General features: G+C 35.3%; 1 protein-coding gene across 7 annotated transcripts in view; it reads left to right on the forward strand.

Annotated features, from left to right (window-relative positions):
- The window catches only part of SPAST (spastin), a 55232-nt gene extending 37657 nt beyond the window's left edge, over positions 1–17575 (forward strand). For all 7 annotated transcript variants that reach the window (XM_082745278.1, XM_082745279.1, XM_082745282.1 and 4 more), the window contains 8 exons: positions 1236–1311; positions 1548–1639; positions 1780–1859; positions 4407–4449; positions 5782–5861; positions 7658–7728; positions 9081–9121; positions 16174–17575. In XM_082745278.1, coding sequence (XP_082601404.1) covers positions 1236–1311; positions 1548–1639; positions 1780–1859; positions 4407–4449; positions 5782–5861; positions 7658–7728; positions 9081–9121; positions 16174–16296 — 606 coding nt within the window. In that variant the 3' untranslated portion in view covers positions 16297–17575. The remainder of the gene's footprint in view (positions 1–1235; positions 1312–1547; positions 1640–1779; positions 1860–4406; positions 4450–5781; positions 5862–7657; positions 7729–9080; positions 9122–16173) is intronic.
- The last annotated feature ends 6240 nt before the right edge of the window (positions 17576–23815 follow it).

Genomic DNA, 23815 nt, shown 5'->3' on the forward strand with positions numbered 1-23815 from the left:
AAATCAGTCACTCTTCCAACTAGAAACTTAGGCTGTTTTAAAGATACAAGTGTGCTATAAAATGCTGTTTTAGTTTGCTGGGGCTGTGTAACAGAGTACCATAAACTGGCTGGCTTAAACAACAGAAATTTATTGTCTTACAGTTTTGTAGACTAGAAGTCCAAGATCAGGTATTGGTAGGGTTCTCATTTTTGCAAAGTAATTAAAAGTAACTATAAAATGATACCTCTTTTCTTAGTTAAATTTTACTTTCTGTTTGAGGTTTTATAAGTAAAATTGTTATTAAAATAGGTACACCCAACATTATACACTGGAAAACACTGTCTTGGAAGTTAGGAGAGAGGAATTCCAGCCTAACTTTTGGGTACTGAGCTGGCCTTAAGAAGATACAACTTTTTGGTCTCACTTCATTTGTGAAGTGTTGATGTTTCACAAGGCAATCTCCTGCGGTTCCTTCTAGCTCTGTGAATATTTGTTTTGATGATTCTAAATCTGAGGCCATTCATTTTTTTCTCTTTAAAGAAATTTTCAATATAAAAAAATAGGTGCCATCTATAGGGTAGAGGAGTTTTTACAGTAGATGACTCCAAACCTCATGACGCTTTCATTAGATGCTTTTAGTGTATAGAATGGTTTTAGTAATGTCTCAGCCCCTGGATATTTCAAGGGGTGTTCTTAGACCTCTTGGGCTACCTAGAAATATTTATATGCTTATCAACAATGATATGGTGAGAGTGAATTTAAGTAAGTTTAGTTTAGGAGAGCACTTTCCAGCTTATCTGGTTCTGTAAATATACCCTACAACTGAGGGCTTAAGAAATCTCTACAGTATCTCTTTCTCTACCTTAATAGTCTGTCTTCTCACTAGTTATACTCATAATAGCTATTTCATTCTCAAGTCTTAGGAATGCAGGGTCAAGCAGAACAGAAATGTATTTCATTTTTTAAAGTACTTACTAGGCCAGATCCAGGTTTCAGCACCAAAAATAGTAATAATAATAATAATAATAATAATAGTGAAGTACTTATCAGATTGTATTAAATCATAGTCTGTTTTTTTATTATAAAAGGCAATTCAGTATCCCCGCTCCCCATGAATTCCTTAAACCAAATCTTTGATAATTGCAAAGAAAGGAAATTAAATTCCTACATTCTAGATTTTCAATCATGAAATTTAAGCAGCTGGAATAATGTTGCATTTTATATGTATTACAGTGTATAATGCCTTGTTTCAGGTGGGAGAAGGAGAGAAATTGGTGAGAGCTCTTTTTGCTGTGGCTCGAGAACTTCAGCCTTCCATAATTTTTATAGGTAAGAACATGTTTTATAACTAAGTTGAGTATTTATGAAATTCCCCTTTCCAAATTTGAAAGAGAATATAGGAAAGATTATTCAGAAGGAAAAAGTTTTAAAGAAGTGCAAAGTTAAACACTAATGAATTGAGTAGGACCCAGGATATTAATAACTTAAGTAGTAAACAAGATTAATCTCATATGACTCATATAGCTTGGCTGTTAATTAAAATCTTATCCTTGTATTTCCATTAGATGAAGTTGATAGCCTTCTGTGTGAAAGAAGAGAAGGAGAACATGATGCTAGTAGACGTCTAAAAACTGAATTTCTAATAGAATTTGATGGTGTAAGTACTGATTATGGTATTTTTAAGGTGGTAGTATTTTGTTGTACAGTTAAATGACCTAAATTAGAAATACAGATACCTTTATCATGTTTTTGTTATTACTCTATCTAAAAGTACTGAAAAATTTTTTTGGCTTATAGGTACAATCTGCTGGAGATGACAGAGTGCTTGTAATGGGTGCAACTAACAGGCCACAAGAGCTGGATGAGGCTGTTCTCAGGTAGGGAGATGATGTAGAAGCACACATCAGTTATAGGTGTATTTATTTCTGTGTTCCTCTCACATATATCTTATTTCCTTCACTTCTAATTTGAAGACAAAATTCATTATTTTCCTTCTAGTATCCATCCTTTGGCTTTTACTGACTACTAAAGGTTTTGAAGACAGAACTACCATGATCCCACGAAAACTAGTTCATACTCTGGTTTCAGGCAGCCATTCTTAATTCTTCTGATTAGGATTAAATTATCTTAAAACTCTAGAATTGATTCTTATTCCCTTTTACTGGGCTTCATGAGAAGATGATAAAAGCAGGATTCTTGGGAACTGTTCTGTGTTCTTGTGTGATTGAACAAATTTATTCCCTTCCTACTGGGAGGACAGTTTGAGTCAGTGTAAAATTCTTGGGCCTCCCTTTCTGTTCCTGAGGAATTGATTACATTGTCCCATTGTTTCTGGCATTTAATGTTGCAGAGTAAAAGTCTGAAGTCAGCCTGCCTTTTTTTTTTTTTTTTAAGATTTTATTTATTTGACAGGGAGACACAGTGAGAGAGGGAACACAAGCGGGGGGAGTATAAGAGGGAGAAACAGGCTTCCTGCCAAGCAGGGAGCCCCCGGGACCCTGGGATTTGACCTGAGCCGAAGGCAGACGCCACCCAGGCGCCCAAAGCCAGCCTGCTTTTATTCACATTTATGGATTGACTTGATTTCTTTCTTTTTACTGGATATAGTTTCTAACCATTGAAATCTAGTTATGTGAGACATATGTTGATCTGTCTTTATTTTTTCTGGGATTTGGTGTTTGCTTAAATTGCTGTTGCTTTGGGAAAGTTATTTTGAATACTGTCTTTAATTATTTTTTCCTAATTCATTCTTCTGGTTTTTTTCTTTCACATACAGTTTTTGTATTATGCTGCATCTTTTTGTCTTCCATATCTTTAATTTTTTTTTAAATCCTTTTAAACTCTTAGTTCTTTTTTTGTTTTGTTTTGTTTGTTTTCTTGTTTGTTGTCCTTATTGCTCACTGGGTTTGTGTCTAATCTTGTTTGTGCTACTACTTTTGTAACCTCTGTGTCTGTAGTGGTTGTCTTCTTCATTTTCATTGCTTTCCTGATCTCTGCAATCCCATTTTTTTCATCTTCTTTTGTCTTATTTCCTTGAGCTTTTGTAAGTCATTGCCTTGAGCCCTTATATCTCACTGAATTCTTATTTTATTAGATTTTTTTCCATTGAATTATTTTATTTCATGAAAAGATATTCGATCACAAATTTAATTTGTTCTTGTGTATTTCTCTATGTGTCATTCCCCCCCCCCCTTCTTTGGCACTTTAAAGAGATTAAATTTTCTTGGAAAGCCTAGTTTTGGAGTAATACTATAAGGAAAAGAGCTAGAAAAATAAGATACTGAGCAAGTATCTTGAGTTGTCGTATGAATAGTCTGGACTAACAGGTAGTCTCCCTAAGTCACAGTCAAACCCTACCTGATAAAGATTAGTCAGCACCAGACAACTTATGATCTTCCCAGACTGACTGATGTCTTCTTACAAAGATGATGTGTCTTTGAATTTCTTTTTTGGCATCACCTTCATTGCCATTCCCCTGCTCCTCACTAGGTATCACATGATTTGCAGAGCCATTCTTCACATGCTTGTTTAAATATGGGAGGTTGGCTTTATTACTCTTCAGGAGTATACTCTATTTCCTTTGGAATACTCTGTGCTCTGATAGCCATATCTGGAATCTGCAGCAACACATCCTGTGTGTATCCTCCTTCCTCAGTATGATTTTCATTGCCCTAGGAAACCCCTTCTTCATACACTTTAGTTGTGTATATGTTACCTAAGTTTGTTGATGGTAAAAATTACATCTCTGCTCCTGTGGTCCTTGGTTTTAGTTGTTTTCAGTTTCAAGAAGGTAGCAGAGATTTATTTATTCTGCTTATAACAGATATTTTGTTTGTTTTGAAACATTGTTGCTATTGAAAGCATACACATACAGGGATGCCTGGGTGGCTCAGTCATTTGAGAGTCAATCTCTTGATTTCAGCTCAGGTCATGGTCTCAGGGTCATGAGATTAAGCCCCATATCAGGCTCAGTGTGGAGCCTGCTAGGGATTCTCTCTTTCTCCCTCTCTCCTTCTGCCTGTCCCCTACTTGTGCTCACTCACACTCTCTCTCTCTTTCTTTAAAAAACAAACAAAAAAAAAGATACACATACATAAATGGTTACTTTAATTCTGACAATACTGAATTAAGATTTTTTAAAACATTATCTGTAGAGTTTTAAAAGAGTAGCTCAAGGGATGCCTGGCTGGCTTAGTCAGTAGAACGTAAGATTCCTCATCTTGGGGGTTGTAAGTTCAAGCCCCATGTTGAGTGTAGAAATTAAAATCTTTAAAAAAATAACTAACTAAAAATAACTTCGTACTGATGACTACTAAAATGCATTCAAATATACTTGAAGCTTTTTTCTTGTCATCTGCTACTTGAACTGAGTTACTTTTACTTTCAAAACCATGTTTCTGAAATTGAATGAATCCTTTTTTTAGGCGTTTCATCAAACGGGTATATGTGTCTTTGCCAAATGAGGAGGTATGTATCTGCATTTTTTTTTTTTTAAACAGAAACAAGACCTACCACCTTGACAATATTGATCTTCCAATCATTAATGTAGACACATTGAAAACCAGTTTGGCAATTTCTTAAAAAGACAAATGTAAACTTAAGACCCAATAATTCCTTTTCTAAGAATCTGCTCACAATAGATGAAAACATATGTCTGCACAAAGATGTGTATAAGAAGTATTATATTTATAAATAATAGCCAAGAACTGTAAGGAATCTAAGATGTTCACCAACCATGGAATAGTGTTTAGCAATAAAAGGATTGAGATATATATAAATGCTATAATACAGAAAAACCCCCAAAAGATACTAAGTGAAAGACACCACATGTAAAAGATAACCTATCATATAATTCCATTTGTATGAAATGTCCAGAAAAGGAATATTTCTAGAAACCAAAGGAAATAATGGTTTGCAAAGGCTAGGGGTGGAAGTGGGGATTAACTGCAAACAGGCATAAGTGAACTGATTTGCGGTAATAGCAATGTTCTAAAAGTAGATTACGGTGGTGGTTACACAACTGTTTATTTATTAAATTGATTGAATTGAATTATATATTTAAAATGGGGAGATTAATGTCCTATGAATTCATACCTCTATAAAAGTGTTTTTAAAAAATTGTGATTGTTGAAGCACCTGTGTGGCTCAGTGAGTTAGGGATCCAACTCTTGGTTTCCACTTCAATTATGAGATCAAACCCCACTCAGCCACAGAGTCTGCTTAAGATTCCCTCTGTCTCCTTCTCCCTCAGCCCCTCCCCACTGCATTCCTGCACGCTCTTTCTCTTTAAAATAAATGACTCTTTAGAAACAATAACAGTATTAAATTAAAAATTGTGGTTCTCTAGCTCAGACCCTTAACATCCTTGATAATAGTAGCAGCTACTTCTTTAGTGTTTTATTTGGATTATCTTTAAGTCTCTCAAGAACTCTCAAAAAATGGTAGTTTATTTTTCTTTAAAGATTTTATTTATTTGAGAGATAGAGAAAGCAGGAGTGGGGGGTGCACAGGGAGAGATAGAAGCAGACTCCCCACTAAGCAGAGAGCCTGATACAGGGCAGGATCCCAGGCCCCTAAGATCATGACCTGAGCCAAAGTCAGATCCTTAACTGACTGAGCCACTGAGGCACCCCCAAAAATGGTAGTTTTAACTCCACTGAATAGACATGAGGGAGGTTCTAAGAGTGATTTGTTTTTGATCATTCAGTTCATAAGTGAGGGTCAGGATTTGAACCTAATTTTTGGGTATTTCATGAAGCCAATTCTTGGGACTGATAATTCTTTAACTTTTTTTTTCAGACACGACTACTTTTACTTAAAAATCTATTATGTAAACAAGGAAGCCCATTGACCCAAAAAGAACTAGCACAACTTGCTAGGTGAGTAATTTGATTTGGTCTATTCTTAAAGCTTTTTTCTCTTCTTTTTTTTATTTTTTAGGAATTCTTTTTTGTTTAAGGAAAGCTCAGGTATGAAATGAGTATTTTATCCTTCAGAGAACTTCATCTCATCCTTTATTTCACCTTTTTTCTTATCTCTTATTCTTATATATATATTAAGTTTAAATTTCTAGGTAACTCTACAAGACCTGACCTACATATCTGATGATGATACTATATTCTTTATATAAATTTATTAAAACTTAAAGGGACACCTGGGTGGCTCAGTTAAGCCTTCGGTCTGCCTTTGGTATAGGTCATGATGCCAGGGGGATGCTAGGACTGGGATCCAGTCCTGCATTGGGCACCTTGCTCAGCATGAAGCCTGCTTCTTCCTATGCCTTCCGCTCTCCCTGCTTGTGCACACTCTCTCTCTCTCTGACAAATAAATAAATAAATCTTTTTAAAAAACCACTTATAATAAGTGGTATTAAAATAATTTTATAGGGGCACCTGGGTGGCTCAGTGGGTTTGGCCTCTGCCTTCGGCTCAGGTCATGATCTCGGGGTCCTGGGATTGAGCCCCGCATCGGGCTCTCTGCTCAGTGGGGACCCTGCTTCCCCCTATATCTCTGACTGCCTCTCTGCCTGTTTGTGATCTCTCTCTCTCTGTCAAATAAGTAAATGAAATATATATATTTTTTTAATTTTATAAAAATTTGGGGCGCCTGGGTGGCTCAATGGGTTGAGTCTCTGCCTTGGGCTCAGGTCATGATCTCAGGGTCCTGGGATCAAGCCCCACATCTGGCTCTCTGCTCAGCAGGGGGGCTGTTTCCCCCCACCACACACCTTTCTGCCTACTTGTCATCTCTCTCTGTCAAATAAATAAATAAAATCTTTAAAAAATAATAATAATTTTGTAAAAATTTAAAAATCTCTGCCCATACCAACACAAGTATTTTCATATAAACTTCTCCTCATGTTACACATAATTTTTTTTAACTTTTGCATCTTCAGCCTTTTTTATGAGTGGTATACTTAAGTAGAAACTAAATATAGAAGGTGGTTTTTATTGAATTTTAGTCATGAGAATTTTTTTTTAAGATTTAATTTAATTAATTTATTTATTTGACACAGAGAGAGAGAAATCACAAGTAGGCAGATAGGCAGAGAGAGGGGGGGAAGCAGGCTCCCCGCTGAGCAGAGAGCCCAATGCGGGGCTCGATCCCAGGACCCTGGGATCATGATCTGAGCCAAAGGCAGAGGCTTTAACCCACCGAGCCACCCAGGCACCCCTAGTCATTAGAAATCTTATAAGGTAATTTAAATACTCAAAAAGTATGTGAATAACTAGTAATTTTAGTAAAAACTATTTTGAATTCCAAGATACCTATGAAAAAAGAATGAATTCAATACTTAGAAACATTGAGGTTCTTCTTTGTCTTTCCAATGAAGAATTCAGCTAATACTTGATCTCTGTAGTTATATAACATAGTACATGATTAAGTAAATGCTTTCTTTTCCTGTCTTATTTTTCTCCCCTTTGCCTCTAGTTTATAGTTCCTTTTGATAATCTGGCTGCCCAGGACTTTGCTGTGGGCGTCCCATTCAGATGTGCCTCTTTTTGCCAATGTCTTCTACCCCAGTTCCTTCCTTCACCCTGTTTGTCCTACATTTCAAATTGCATAGCCTTCTGCTTGATAACAGAGGCAAACTAGATGTTACCTTCTTTTTACATGGAAATTTTAAATCTGCAAAGATAAAAATAATTTGCTCTTTCTTCCTTCCCATTCTTAGAATGACTGATGGATATTCGGGAAGTGATCTAACAGCTTTGGCAAAAGATGCAGCGCTGGGTCCTATCCGAGGTATGTGCGTAGACTTTGAAACATTTAGACCTATTCGTTAGACTACTTTAGAAGTTTAAGAAGTCCTTATTGAGAGGTTTTGTTTCTGTTTTAGTTTTAGTAAGAAATCATTTAAGCTGCTATAAAACTTGATACAAAGTGGTTTCTAGACTTCTCATGGGGCCACATATGTTCTCCATTGCATGTTCTTTTGATTTCTGTTTGTTCTCACAAAAACAAAAATGTGAAACCATTCTTAGCTCACAGACCATATAAAGACAGTCAGTGGGTGTGTAGACCATGACCTCTGTTTCAAACAACAGATTTCAGGGTGTTTTTTTTTTTTTTTAATTAAAAAAAATTATTATTAAAGTACAGTTAACATACAAAGTTATATTCATTTCAGATGTACAACATAATGAGTAGACAATTCTGTACATTAAATGATGTTCACAATAAATCGCCATCTACCCTATGTTTCACTTCTTGGTAGGAAACCAGCAGAGAACACAAAGGAAAAGAAAACATTTTTATGCAAGCAAAAAAGAAAAATAAAGGGGAAATGTTCTTATCTGTTTTTGGCACTTTTCACGTCAATATTCAGATATCACTTGAAATTAAAGTATCTAAGAGAAGCTTTTATTTGTATTGTTATATGTTATCTTTTGCGAAATTGCTTTGTTTTGATGCAGGGTTATTTGCTGTTTCTGAAATACCACTATGATACCACTTTAGACTAGGTATTCTCAACTGCTTTTCCACAGCCAGCATGGGCAGTGGGTGGGTGATGCTCTCAGGTATGCACTCAGATTGTTGGCTATGACGATAAAATAGAACATGGAATGGACAACTTCTGGAACACATCTGCAGTGAAACAGTGTATTGACTCAGAATTGCTGCTTTGCAGAATAATAAGTGTAACCTTGACAATATATTTTGAAGTTCTGGGCAAAAAGCATTCTAGTCAAACTCCTGCTGCCTGGTACATGTCACGAGTGGACTCAACAAATACATAATACATAAACCATTTGTATTTTTTCAGAAAATTTTAGCTATTCTGAAGCAGATAAAAGTTATTGGGTTTAAAAAGAATAAAGCCTTTATGAAGAAAAAAACTACATTCTTTTAACTTCAAAGTTGTGAAATTTATTGTTCTTAGGCAATATGCAGAGAAAGTGAATGCCTCCCACTTACTCCTAAAGACTTATCCTAAGCATTTATAAATTGTGCTCTTAATATTAATGTGTATTTTCCTTTTAATAGAAATAACTTATATTGAACATGTACTATTAGATCATTGTACTCGTTTTTGCTCTTCAGCAATTTAAACTTAGAAATCTTTTTTTTTTAAATGGTTGTCTTGTATTTTACAGAACTGAAACCCGAACAAGTGAAGAATATGTCTGCCAGTGAGGTATATTACTTTCTTACTTTCTAGTTATCTTTTCTTTGCTCTGGTTCTCTATATTGTAAGACCTATCTTTTGTCTGGATTTTCGTAGTTAATTAGAAGCTAGAAAAAGTTAACTTTGCTTTATTTCAAAATATAAGGGTGTATCAAATTACAATCTCTTTGTTTTTTTTTTAAAGATTTTATTTATTTATTTGACAGAGAGAGATCACAAGTAGGCATAGAGGCAGGCAGAGAGAGAGAGAGGAGGAAGCAGGCTCCCTGCTGAGCAGAGAGCCCGATGCGGGACTCCATCCCAGGACCCTGAGATCATGACCTGATCTGAAGGCAGCGGCTTAACCCACTGAGCCACCCAGGCGCCCTCAAATTACAATCTCTTAACGGTGTTTTTTGGTAATATTAAACAGAAAAAAATTATAGAAAACTTAAGAATTTTGTTCTTTGTAACAAGTTAATCCCTTAATATTCTATTTTGTAAGATTTTCAGCATTTGTTTTTGTCCTTATAAAAGCAATACCATTGTAATGTAATTCATTACATTTTAATATGGTAGGCCCTCTTAGGAAAATGCTAGTGCATTTCTTTCGAAAAAGATTGCCTGCAAAATATAAAGTTGGACATGCAGAATTATTGTAATAACTATGTAAGCAAATATTTAAAATCAGTATTATATTTATAATTTATAAGTCAGATATTTTTACTGCTCAAGTTTGTACAGCTATTGAGGAGACAGTGAACTCTTAACATAGAGAATAAATGTATTTGAGTACATTTTTTTGACAGTCTTTTTTCTTTAAGCTTCTATGTAAACTTAGTTGTTTTGCGGTATTTTGCGTGTGATAGTTAATCAGCTGCATTACTAAGAATACCCTCACACTTACTGCAACCATCATTCCATTTTTTTTTTAATTTCCTTTTTTTTTACTTTTAAGATTTTATTTACTTGTCAGAGACACTGAGAGAGGGAACCCAAGCAGGGGGAGTAGGAGAGGGAGAAGCAAGCTTCCTGCTGAGCAGGGAACCCAATGTGGGGCTCAATCCCAGGACCCTGAGATCATGACTTGAGCTGAAGGCCATTGCTTAATGACTGAGCCACCCAGGCGCCCCTACCATTCCATTTTAGAAAGTCTAGTTTACCTAGAGTGTGTTTGATATGAATGAAGACTAGGAATGGAGAATGCTACACGCTTTCTCTCTGGCATTTTGCTGCTATTTCCTTAAAAATGCACATTTAAGGGACGCCTAGGTGGCTCAGTTGGTTAGGCGGCTGCCTTCGGCTCAGGTCATGATCCCAGCGTCCTGGGATCGAGTCCCGCATCGGGCTCCTTGCTCGGGAGGGAGCCTGCTTCTCCCTCTGCCTCTGCCTGCCATTCTGTCTGCCTGTGCTTGCTCTCTGGCCCTCTCTCTCTGATAAATAAATAAAATCTAAAAAAAAAAAAAAATTTTTTTTTTTAAAATGCACATTTAAAATATAAGTTTCAAGTCCCTTTTATCTGACTTGTAATTTTAATTCCACATTTTAAAAATTCTTTCTTTACATGTAAGTACAGTACAGTTTATGTTCCCAGTTTGTGTCTTGTGGGTTTTTAAAAATAGTTTAAGTATAATTTATTAATAATATCCCATAAATACATTTTTTAATGTTGTTAAAGCATAAACCTGATAGTATCTTTTTACCCAAAAAGTAAGCATCATGCATGAATTATTTCTTCTCCACACACTGTTCCCCTGCATTGGATCCAGGATAGATAATCTTGATCCCTTGTATACTCTGGCCCCCTAGATTCAGTCTGTTATTAATTCAGCCAATTATGTGACAATTTAGGGCTCTGTATTTGTCCCTTGGAAAGACCGTGTGGAATAAAGGGACTAATTAAGGCAGTAATGAGCTAAAACCACCAACTGGCAAATAAGTTTGAGTAAGAACCAATCTATAAATTCTCAAATGTCTTCATAGCCAAAATCCATTCATCTCTTCATCTGCAAGTATTCTATCTGTCTCAAGCTCTAAGGCCATAGCATTTCTTGTGGAAGTCCATTGGGAAGTCCACTTGTATCTATAAATGGAATGCTTTGATACACTTTGATTACTATCTTATAATAACTGGCAGCCTTATTACTTGAAATAAGTAGGTGGCTGCTTAGGGAATGGGAACTCTTACAAGGCTATCCATTATTGCATGAGATAAGAGACCAGTTTTCTACTGATAGTGACTGTTAACCTTTGTGTATATTTTGCCCATCCTGAGAATATATACACAATCAAATTTGAGCAACATTTTTCTTTTATTTTTGAAAGACATTTATTTATTATAAAGAAGGAGAGCAAGCAAGTTGGGGGAGGAGTGGAGGGAGAGAATCTTCAAGCAGACTCCCTGCTGAGCACGGAGCCTCACGTGGGACTTAATCTCATGACCTGAGCTGAAACCAAGGTGGATGCTTAACCTAATGAGCCAACCCAGGTGCCCCAGCAACATTTTTCTTCACTGGACAATATCAGCCTATATATAGTTCCTGTTTTATTTGAAGATGAAAGAAAGTGAGTTTGTTTTCTTTTTTAGTAACTCATGACTTTAAAACAAGATAGTTCTGTTGCTGTAGGTATGAATAGCCATATAACAAGTTGCCCAAAAACTTAGCTTAAAATGACCACATTTATTATCTCACATTTTCATGGGGTTGGGAATATGGGCAGAGCTTAGCTGAGTCCTCTGCTTTGAGCTCTGTCAGAGGGCTGCAATCAAGGTGTTGGCCCAAGGTTTCTTACAGAGCTGTAATCAAGATGTTGGTTGGGGTTGTAGTCATTACAAGACTCAACTGCTGCAGATCTGCTTCCACACTCACTTACATAGTTCTTTGCCAGGTTCACTTCTTTGTGGGTTGTTGAGGTGAGAGCCTGTTTTCTTAGACATTGGCTGAAGGCCTCCTTCAGTTCTTTTTCCACATAGGCCTCTCCAACATAGTACTTTCTTCATCAAAGCAAGCAAGCCAGGAAGAAGAGAAAGCATCAGCAGGATGGAAGTCAAAGTCTTTATAATCCTGAAGGTGAACTCCCATCACTTTTTCAGTAGTCTGTTCTTAATGTCCAGTCCACATTCAAGGGGAAGGAATTACAGAAGTGCATATATAACAAGAGATGGGAATCATTACATGTCAGAAGATGCCCAACATATCTGTAAATCAATTATAATTTTTTTTTAATGTTTATAGGGTTACAATTGGCCAGTGAAATCTGCTTTTCACATTAAGGTGTGCCCTTTTAACATTACTTTCAAACTTTGAGACGCATTCTTGCATTCTGGTAATCTCAACACCTGGAATCAGGAACTCTACAGGAACCCTGCTTCATTTTTTTTTTTTTAAGATTTTATTTTTAAGATTTTAAATTCTCTATACCTAACATGGGGCTTGAACTCATAACCCTCAGTTTAAGAGTTGCATGCTCTACCAACTGAGCCAGCAGGGCACCCCAAGAACGCTCATTCATTTAATAGAGAATAATGTTAAGACTCTGGGATTAGAAATTTATACTGCATTATTTTTTATTAGTACTGGTGTTAAATTAGCCTACTCCAATGACAAGAGCCTGAAAAATACACATATTTTTAAAATATTAATTCGGGGTGCCTGGGTGGCTCAGTAGGTTAAACCTCTACCTTTGGCTCAGGTCATGATCTCAGGGTCCTGGAATCAAGCCCATATCGGGCTCTCTACTCAGCGGGGAGCCTGCTTCCCCTCACCTCTCTCTGCCCGCCTCTCTGCCTACTTGTGATCTCTGTCAAATAAATAAAATCTTTAAAAAAAAAAAGTATATATATATAAATAAATCTTTAAAAAATTATTAATTCACTCGGATAGAGTACATTTATTTCAATATTTCAGCATAACATCTACCTGAATTTTAATCCCACACCTAAAATATAATTTAATCCACCTTTTTAAACCTTATTTTAGACTAAACTTTAGAGAGGAACACTAAAAACTTAGTAAAACTGTTGAATGAATTACAAGAAATGACATTACTGGTATCGTATGTGACCATTGTACTAATTATGTATTAGGTTACATTGTTACAAGTTTTGGTTTTACTGTATACTTTTATCCAGTTTTTTTAATCTGATGGGTTTTTTTTTTTTTTTTTTATTAAAGATTTTAGGGGCGCCTGGGTGGCTCAGTGGTTTGGGCTGCTGCCTTTGGCTCGGGTCATGATCTCAGGGTCCTGGGATCGAGCCCCGCATCGGGCTCCCTGCTCCGCAGGAAGCCTGCTTCCCTCTCTCTCTCTCTCTGCCTGCCTCTCTGCCTACTTGTGATCTCCGTCTTTCAAATAAATAAATAAAATCTTAAAAAAGAAAAAAAAAAGATTTTATTTATTTATCAGAGAGAGAGAGGGAGAGAGCGAGCACAGGCAGACAGAATGGCAGGCAGAGGCAGAGGGAGAAGCAGGCTCCCTGCTGAGCAAGGAGCCCGATGTGGGACTCGATCCCAGGACGCTGGGATCATGACCTGAGCCGAAGGCAGCTGCTTAACCAACTGAGCCACCCAGGCGTCCCCTGATGGGTTTTTCTAAAGATTTTATTTATTCATGAGAGACAGAGAGGCAGAGGCAGGAGAGGCAGGCTCCCCAGGGAGCAGGGAGCTCAATGTGGGGCTCAATCCCAGGATGCCGGGATCATGACCTGAGACGAAGGCAGACGCTTAACCATCTGAGCCACCCAGGTGCTCTAATCTAATAGTTTCTAAGTATTAATAATTTGGTAGTACTTTTAGCTGTTAGTCTTGGACTTACAAGTTAATATTTATAAAATGCTTAAACCAGTCTGGCAAATAGTGGATACTAGGTAAGTATCCGTAGAATAACTTTAAAATACATAAATAATAATAATGACATTTTATTATGGAGATTAAATAAATTATTTTATCAGTCACATTTATGAGAGGAGAGGAAAATACAAGTAGTTTGGTTTCTAAAATCTTATACTAGAATTTTTTTTAGTTATTATTCAGTACAACTGTAATGATTAAGGGTATTATCAGGCACTGATATATATATACACACATTTGACTTTTATAGAATATAAAAAATATTTTATGAGAATAGAAACAAATAATTATATTGGAATTCTGTGTTTTTAAAAGGTAGTGCTGGGCCGCCTGGGTGGCTCAGTTGGTTAAGCAGCTGCCTTCGGCTCAGGTCATGATCCCAGCGTCCTGGGATCGAGTCCCACATCGGGCTCCTTGCTCCGCGGGGAGCCTGCTTCTCCCTCTGCCTCTGCCTTCCACTCTGTCTGCCTGTGCTCGCTCTCGCTCTCTCTCTCTCTGACAAATAAATAAATAAAATCTTTAAAAAAAAATAAATAAAAGGTAGTGCTAAAAATTGTTGGCTATAAATTCAGGGTACGATGTACTCTATTTTTAAAGCACAGTTTGGGGTGCCTGAATGACTCAATGAGTAGAGCATGTGACTCTTAATCTCAGGATCATGAGTTCAAACCCCATGTTGGTCACAGAGCCTACTTAAAAATAAATAAAATAAAAAATAAAGCATAGTTTGTATCCACCTTAACTTTGACTTTGTTATTTCATTAGTTTGTTTCGATAAGATATCTTTGCCATTTATTTTTCTCTTTCTCAAATTAGCTACTAGTTGCTTTTCCTGTTGTATATATTCATCTGTTACTCACTTCAAAATATCATATATAAATTTCATATATATTTATGTGCACCATTCTATGCAGTTCAATTGAAATTTCATCAAAAGCTCTTAAGACTAATTTCTGCAACAAATACATTTTATTCAAGAATATCATAGATAGTAGATTACATTCATCATCCTTCTACTCTTTGGGCTTTAGGAAGAGCCAGTGTGTGTTTTAGTTAAAAAAACGAGTAGGGCTCATATGATTATGTGGTAACAATATGTCCTTTTCCTTTTTGGAGACAGCCCGTGCCCCCTAGGAGGGGACCTTTTCCTTTTTTACTTAGATTAATCTACAGTTTACAAGTATGGGTGATTTTCTCAATCTGTGCTCATCTAGATATCAGAGGGTGTGAAATAATTAGATTCGGTTTTATAAGAGTAATAAAAAGAAGAATATATATGAATATCAGTTGATGTTTTATCTCAAATTATCCTTTAACTTATTTTTGGGCAAAATGCACATGTATATATCGGTGACAGTTTTAAAACTGTTTAATTTTGTGCCAAGCTCCTTTTGAGTTTTCAAGGTATTCAGGTAATTATAGATAGATGTTGACTCAGCATTTTTTTATTCTACATTCTCATAGCCAATTAATAAGGTCAGAAAATGAGGAGCGCCTGGGTGGCTCAGTCGGTTAAGTGTCTGCCTTTGGCTCAGATCATGGTCTCACTCTTCTGGGATTGAGCCCCACGTGGAGCTCCCTGCTCAGTGGGGAGTCTGCTTCTCCCTTTCCCTCTGCCTTTCTCCTGGCTTGTGTGTGCTCTCTCTCTCTCTCTCTCTGTGTCTCTCATATAAAATCTTTTTAAAAGGTCAGAAAATGAGGCCAAATTAATACAAAATGTATTATAAGTAATATTAGTATTAGAAAATTTCAGATACAAGCATCCTGTATGTTGTGAAAAGCATTATTTCCTTAAAAGTCTCATGTGCTTCTTGTAAACCATCTTCCTTTCTAATAAACCCAGCATGAATTTAGCTAGAGTATGCTTGGTGAGACTTGAGAATTCTGAATGATGTAATTGCGATTCTTTTTTCTGCTTGTCTGTATTTGTCAAAATTTTCTATAATGAGTGTTTTCTGTTTTTATAATGGGAAAATATTGGGACTTAAATTTTTAATACCTAAGAAATTAAACACATATAATAAAAGTATATTAATACAGCATATAAGATTTCTTATATAGCAAACTTGCCTAACATATAATAATAAGTAAAATATGATGATTGGCATGATTTTCTAAGAATACATTTATATATATTTATAACAATAATAAGCAGCATCATTACTTTAATCCATCTTTGGGTTAACTACTGAATATATTTTCATTTGTACTGTCATGTGTTTTTTTTAAATCTAGATGAGAAATATTCGATTATCTGACTTCACTGAATCCTTGAAAAAGATAAAACGCAGCGTGAGCCCTCAAACCTTAGAAGCATACATACGTTGGAACAAGGACTTTGGCGATACCACTGTTTAAGGAAAGACCTTTGTAAGCCTGCAGAACACTTTGCTTTTGAAGAGAGAAACATGCCATGTTAATTGAATAGTTATCAGCTACAGAAATTGATCCTAAGTTTACAGGACTTTTCAGAGTCTTAAAATTACTTGTGCACTCCAACAGATGCACCATAAAACAAAATTTAAATAAAATATACAGTGCAAATGGAGTATTTTGTCGAAGGCCTGTTCATGGTTATCCCAATGGGCGCTGTAAGTTAGAGCACAACAAAAACTGATTCTGGTCTTCTTTACCAATATAATCATGATGTAAATAATAATTTGTATATTGTGTTGCAGATGAAAGTATTCCAGAGACAGTGAATGGTAGAAGACACAAGCGCCTTTGGTTGTTTGTCTTCTGATGTCTTTTCTTAAAATAGTAATTTTTTCTATTTTCCTTTCCTACTGTTGTCTTTACTACAGATGATTAGAATGCCAAACACTCTATAAGTTTCTTTTTGTTCTTTTCTTTTGTAAGTCCATTGTGCCAAATGAAACTTCTTCCTATGTAACAGTAATAGGAAAAAGTATTTTGAAGGTTTTTCTTTTTCATAAATCTACACATTAAACATTGTGTTTCACTTTTCATGTTTCTATTACCTGGTTACCAATTTAGAAAAGAATTTGTTGATAGCATCAAAGCAAATCTAGTAAAATAGAAAAAGAGATGGTTAGAAGGTTTGAGTCATTCTGTCATTACAACATGTAGATCAGTCCTCGTGTGACCTGAAGGTATCTTTTTCTAATATATCTGTCAGGAATCTATTGTAGACTGTTAATTTGTTCCTAATGGAGTTTATTTTCTGCTAGAATTATTCTAATATTTAAGAAGGCCAAGTTTAACTGCTGTAAAAGTGGTTCCTGTGTGAGAGAAGGGAAGAACTGAGAGCTAAGACATTTCTAATTTATTGCTTATTGCTTTCTTACTGTTTACAGGATAATTATAAGCCAATGGATCTACCATCTTTTATTCTTAATAATTATTAATCCCCTCAATGAACCTTTAAAAAAATTAATGAATTTTTATACATTGCATACATTTTATAGGTTTCTTGTGCTCACTTTGTTAACGAAAAAGTTAGTCTGTTAATCTGTCTCTTGTTCCCCAAGAATGTACAGTAATTGTTTCCGTTTGTATAAGTATGCCTGAGTTTTATTATTAAACTGTCATTGTAGGAGGTAGAGACTCATATCATGGCTTTTTAAATATTGTAATAAAGGCAAATGGATATTTGCCCTTAGTTTACTGTTTAAAAGTTCGTTTACAGAAATTTTCTTTGGTGCTTTTATGTAAAATGTCATGGACGGAAAGAATAATTTCATAGTAGTAACAAAGATTTTTTTCATTTAGGAAAAATATCTTTGGTTTTGAGAGAATACGTTAAAATTAAAAACTTGCCCCATCTAGATAAGAATTTTATAATGAAGACATACATTCTTCTTAATTTTAATCTTGTTCCTGTTAAAGATTTACCTACATATAGAAGATGTATGGTTTAAGGTAATGTGCTATTTGTAGCTATAATTTAAATGTCTCCTCTAATCATGACCTTAGAACTCCCTGGATAACAGAAATGAGGGTTGAAATAAATAGGGAAAAACAAAACAAAACAAAAACTAAGCAGAACCATGCCCATTTTCAGTCATATGTTATATCTTTTTAAGATCTCAAATATTAAAGCATCAATTATAAAATACTGATAATGAAAGATGATGCAGTATTCATGGTGACAAGAATTAGGAATATCCAAAGTTAAAACATTCTCAATAAAGTTCATAAAATTTCACTTTGTATTTTCATTTAGAAAAGGATTAACATTGTTGATACTTGAATAACAGTCGGTTATACTAAATGTCTATGCTTCATGTTCAACTTTTAAAATGTAATCTTTAAATTTATCATGATTCTGTCTGCACTAATGTAGCTCACTGTTTTTATTGGGATAGTTTTTAGATCACAAAGATATCAAATATTAAAAGTCAAGCTAATATTGTCATAAACACTGAGTCAGAATTATATTACTGTATGAATAACAATTCATACAGTATAGAAGTTATTTCACTTCCCTGACCAAAGTCTGAAGTTGAACTTAGTGCTAGTGAACTATTTTCTATGACTTACTTTTTACTTTACTTTATTTTATTTTTAGTTTAAGCTGGGCTTTTTTTTCTCCTCATAAAATGACTATGAAAATAAGATGATGATACAGTAGGAGGTGAAAGGGATTGGTCTGGTATTTTTCAATAAAGGTAGAAGTTGCCGAGGGTTTCTGAATTGTTAAACTTAGGTTGTGACCTTTTAGATTCTACATTGAGCTTCCTGTCATTAATTTCTTAGAAGATAATGCCTAAACATGAAAGGTTAATGTGCTCATGTTAATATGGCAGTGTTTTGTAAACTATATTAAAACTTGTTATACTGGACTTTGAGACAAGGGAAGTCAATACTATCTTTCCCGGCTATCTTAACAGTAGGAGTTTATTCTAAGTCTGCCATTGAGGTTATAAGATTTCTCACTATGCTTTGTGCTTAGGAAGAACTGGAGGAAAAACAGATACTAGAATTACAATTTAAGTAAATAAACAGCAGTCTTTATTTATAGAGTAAAATTCTTTATATTTTGTACAAAAATTCTTTTGGTAGAATGAACCATTTACAGTTTGGCTTTGGACTCAAGTCAAAGTATTTTCCTTGAAATGCTTATCTCAGCTTTTAATCTGGTCTTTTGTATCTTATTTCAGAAAAAAAAAATGAAGTAAAAAGTTTAGCTGCATAAAGTAGGTTTTTATCCTAATGGCTTGGAAATAAATTATAAATTTTATTTTGCCTTTAATTTTTTATTTGAAACTTTTTGAAGTTTCAGTGGTTGCAGTCTAGCAGTGAAGGAGTAGCTTGTATTGTAGTAACTCTTGCCAATAATTATAATCTGAACAAATTATAAAAGCAAAGATTAGAAAACTCTAGAGAGCAAGCAAAAACGAGCAGAAACTGCACAAAATCATGTACTAGAAGAGATCCACATTAACTAGCTTTTACCCCAAGGGCAATTTCCAGTTTGTGCAATGTGCTTAGAAACAGACTTTAAGCAGAATGAACAGTCTTCCTGGGCTGGGGACTCATTTGGGACTTGTAAAACAGCTACAAATTAGGAGGGAAATCTTAAAAGTTTTAGATATAAGCCCCTGGATATGCCTACCAATTTCTTTCAAATCCTTAGTGGACTCCAAAATTGTACCTGTGTAGTATAATATTCAAAGGAACCTACCAGAAAGCAGTAGTTGAAATCTAATGAACTGTAAAGAAACTGTATTCTGGGGGAATACAGAGTTTGAAATTCAAATTCCACTAAAAGGGGTTTAGTAAATACAATGGGTTTTCCACTGAAACCCAAAAAGGACCATAATAAGGAAGAAGGACAACATCCTAGATGTAAGGGCCATCTTTGTTAGGACTGTGGGCAAAAGGATAAACTCACTGTAACAAAGCTTAAAATCAAGTTTTCACAGCATCAAGATTATCCATTGTAATTTAACAGCTAGCCAGAAGAGAACACATTTTTTTTTTAAAAGATTTTATTTTATTTGACAGAGACACAGCGAGAGAGGGAACACAGGCAGGGGAATGGAATAAGGAGAAGCAGGGTTCCCGCAGAGCAGGGAGCCCGATGCTGGGCTTGATCCCAGGACCCTGGATCATGACCTGAGCCAAAGGCAGACGCTTAATGACTAAGCCACCCAGGCACCCCCCAAACACATTTTTTTTAGAAGAAAATAGAATCCAGAGTTTTCACAACACATCTACAAAGTCCAGTACACAATAAAAAAAATTACTAATCATACCATGAAAAGTATACCCATAATCAATAGAAAACATGTAAAAGCAAATGCAGAGATGATTCACAAGTTGGAATTAACAAAATTATTTTTTTCAAAATTATTTTAAAACTTGTAAGACAATAGGAAAAAAAGATGAATGAACAGATTAGGATTTTTGGTGGAGAAATAGATACTGAAAACCAAAGGGAAAGTCTGGTAATGAAAAAAAACTGAAATGAAACATAGTATCTGGAATAAATTTCATTGGATGGGCTTCAGAGTGAACTGGACACAGCAGAGGAAAGACAGCTGGAAGACAAGCTGATAACAATTATCAAACTCAAGCACAGAGAGAAAGAAAAAATAGCAAAGGTTTGATACCTGTGGGAAAATACCAATCTAATTTACCTCTGGTTTGAGGCCCAAAAGGAGAGGAAAGGAAGAGAATAGTGGAAAATAAACACTTGATGCAGTAATGCCTAATGTTTTCCTTAAACTGTTGAAAGACATCAACTTACAGATCCAAAAAGTTCTGTGAACCCCAGGCATAATAAATACAGCAAAGACCACGTCTGGATACATCAGATTGCCAAAAAATAGAAAAGTGAAAAAAATCTATAAGCAGTCAGAAAGGGGAAATGACATTATATTCAAACAATCATTGACCTCAGAATATGGACTAATCAAAATGGTAAATGGACAAGACAGGGACTGTCCTCATGGAGGCCCAGGATAACTAAAGCAAAGTTTGACCAGTCACTTTTTAAACCATTGATTGCCAGTCTAATGGAACTTCCAACTGTTAGGCCTTAGAGCTGGTCTGAATTGAAGGTTTATCACGTTTATACTTAACATGTTTCCTTTGGAATGTTCCCTTATACAATAAATAGAAATAATACAATAGAAACAAAACAGAACAAGACTTTATAGTACAGATAAAGAATAGCAAAAGCAGCTGGAAGGAGAATAATGGCAAAAATACTTTCAAAATAAAAGTCTAATGATTTTACACAAAGATCTAGATCTAATTGCAAAACAGTATACTTCCAAACTAAAAGGGCTAATTATTCAACATAAACCATTTCTGTGATTTTATTTCTACTTTGTTGAGTGTGGGTTGTTTGTTGTTTTTTCCAAATAGGGGTGTTGGAGTTGTCAAATGCTTTTTCTGCATCTATTGAGATGATCATGTGATTTTTCCCCCTTATCAATAGGCTGTATTGCATTGTTTGATTTTCATTTGTTAAGCCAACTTTGCATTCCTGTGATAATTTGCACTCATTCACGGTGTATGATTCCTTTTATATGTTGGTGGATTCATTTTGCTATTTTGTTGAGTTTTTTTCATTTTGTTTTTTTTTTTTTTTTGCATCCATATTCACATGGGATGTTGGTCTGTAGTTTTCTTGTCTTTTTCTAGTTTTGGTATCAGGGTAATTCTTTGTAGACTGAATTGGAAAGTGTTCCCTCCTATTTTGGGAAGAGTTTGTGAACGGTTGGTGCTAATTCTTTAAATGTTTAGCAGAATTCACAAGTAAAGAAGCCATCTTTGAGTTTTGCTTTGTGGAAAGTTTTTTGTTTGTTTGTTTGTTTGTTTTTTAAGATTTTATTTATTTATTTGTCAAAGAGAGCACAGGCAGTCAGAGTGGCAGGCAGAGGCAGAGGGAGAAAAGCAAGCTCCCTGCTGAGCAATGAGCCCAACGTGGGACTTGATCCCAGGATGCTGGGATCATGACCTGAACTGAACTGACTGAGCCACCCTGGCGTTCCTGTGGAAAGTTTTTAAATTTTTTAAAAGATTTTATTTACTTATTTGACAGAGAGAGCGATCACAAGTAGGCAGAGAGACAGGCAGAGAGAGGAAGGGAAGCAGGCTCCCCACTAAGCAGAGAGCCCAATGCGGGACTCGATCCCAGGAACCTGGAATCATGACCTAAGCCGAAGGCAGAGGCTTTAACCCACTGAGCCACCTAGGCGCCCAAATTTTTAAATTATAAATTCAATCTTTTGTTAAACATTTAGTCAGATATTCTATTTATACTTAAGTCAGTTTCAGTAGTTTGTGTCTTTATAGAAATTAGTCTGTTTCATCTGTTATTTAATTTGTTGGTATGCAATTATTTATAATATTCCCTATCCTCCTTATATCTGTAAAACCAGCAGTAACTTGTCCTCTTCTTCCTTTCCTGATTTTAGTAATTTCAGTATTTTCTTATGTCATCAGTAAAGCTTTGTCAATTTTGTTGAACTTTTCAAAGAGCCAATATTTGGTTTTGTGAATTTTTCTCTATTGTTTTCCTATTCCCCACTTCATTTATTTCCTAAGATTTATTACTTCCTTTGCTTGCTCTAGTTTGCTCTTTTTCTATTATGATGAAAGGTTAGGGGTGCCTGGGTGGCTCATATGGGTTAAAGCCTCTACCTTCGGCTCAGGCCATGATCCCAGGGTCCTGGGATCGAGCCCCGCATTGGGCTCTCTGCTCAGTGGGAAGCATGCTTCCCACTCTTTCTCTGCCTGCCTCTCTGCCCACTTGTGTTCTCTGTCTGTCAAATAAATAAATAAAATCTTTTTTTTTTAATAGATCTTTCTTCCTTTTAAAATGTAGGCATTTATAGCTTAAATTTCTGCCTGCAGCTTTTGCTCTATCCAATAAGTTTTAGTATATTGAGTTTTCATTTTCATTCATCTTAATGTATTTTCAAAGTTCTGTTGGAATTTCTTCTTTGACCCACTGACTATTAAAGACTATGTTTTTTTTAAGACTTTGTTTTTTAATTTCCATAAAATTTGAAAATCCCAAATTTCCTTTAATTATGGATTTCTAATTTTATTCCAGTATATTTGGAGAATATACTATCTATTATTTTAATCCCTTCAAATTTATTGATGATTTTTTTATGGCCTAACATATGTACTCTCCTGGAAAATGCTTCATTTGCACCTGAGAAGAATGTATATTCTGTTGTTGGGTGGTATATTCTAGATATGTTAGGTGTAATAGGTATATAGTATTGTTCAAGTCTTCCTTTTGTTGATCTCCTCTGTAATTGTTTCCTATCATTTTATACCCAATTGCCTGTAGTATATTTTTTTTCTTAAAGTAGCTTGAGAGATTTCTTTTTGATATGTTTACACCCTGTTAAACTCATCAGTAAGGAATTATGTAAAGGCACATGCCTATGATTGAATTCTTTAAGGTCATTAAAACAACATTCTGGGAAAATTAAGATATAGGGAAAAGTTAGAATACACCCTTACATGAAGTAGTCAGACTACAGTATATACTATTTGATTCCAATTTTAAAAAGACTGTAAAGAAACTTCAAAAATCAGGAATGATTTCCTCCAGGTAAATAAGGCAATAATGTCCTAACCTATTCCTTCCAATCTTGTCCAGGAGTAGTAAGCACAGAGTAGCAGGTAAGGTTTTAGAATTAGGTTCTGTAACACAGAATTCCAGTTCTGCCATGAAGTAAGTATGTGATGTTGGCATACAATTTTCCAAGCAGGGGCTAATAATAGTACCTATACCAAATGCTGGTTAGGAGGATTAAATAAGCTAGTCCATGTTAAACTCAAAACAGTATCTACCATGTAAGTGCTTAGTAAATGTTCATTATTACTATCCACCTACAATCCATTCTCCATACCACCATGTAAAGGTCACTCCTTTGTTAAA

The sequence above is a fragment of the Mustela nivalis genome (genome assembly GCF_964662115.1).
Source record: "Mustela nivalis genome assembly, chromosome: 8".
Lineage (NCBI taxonomy): Eukaryota > Metazoa > Chordata > Mammalia > Carnivora > Mustelidae > Mustela > Mustela nivalis.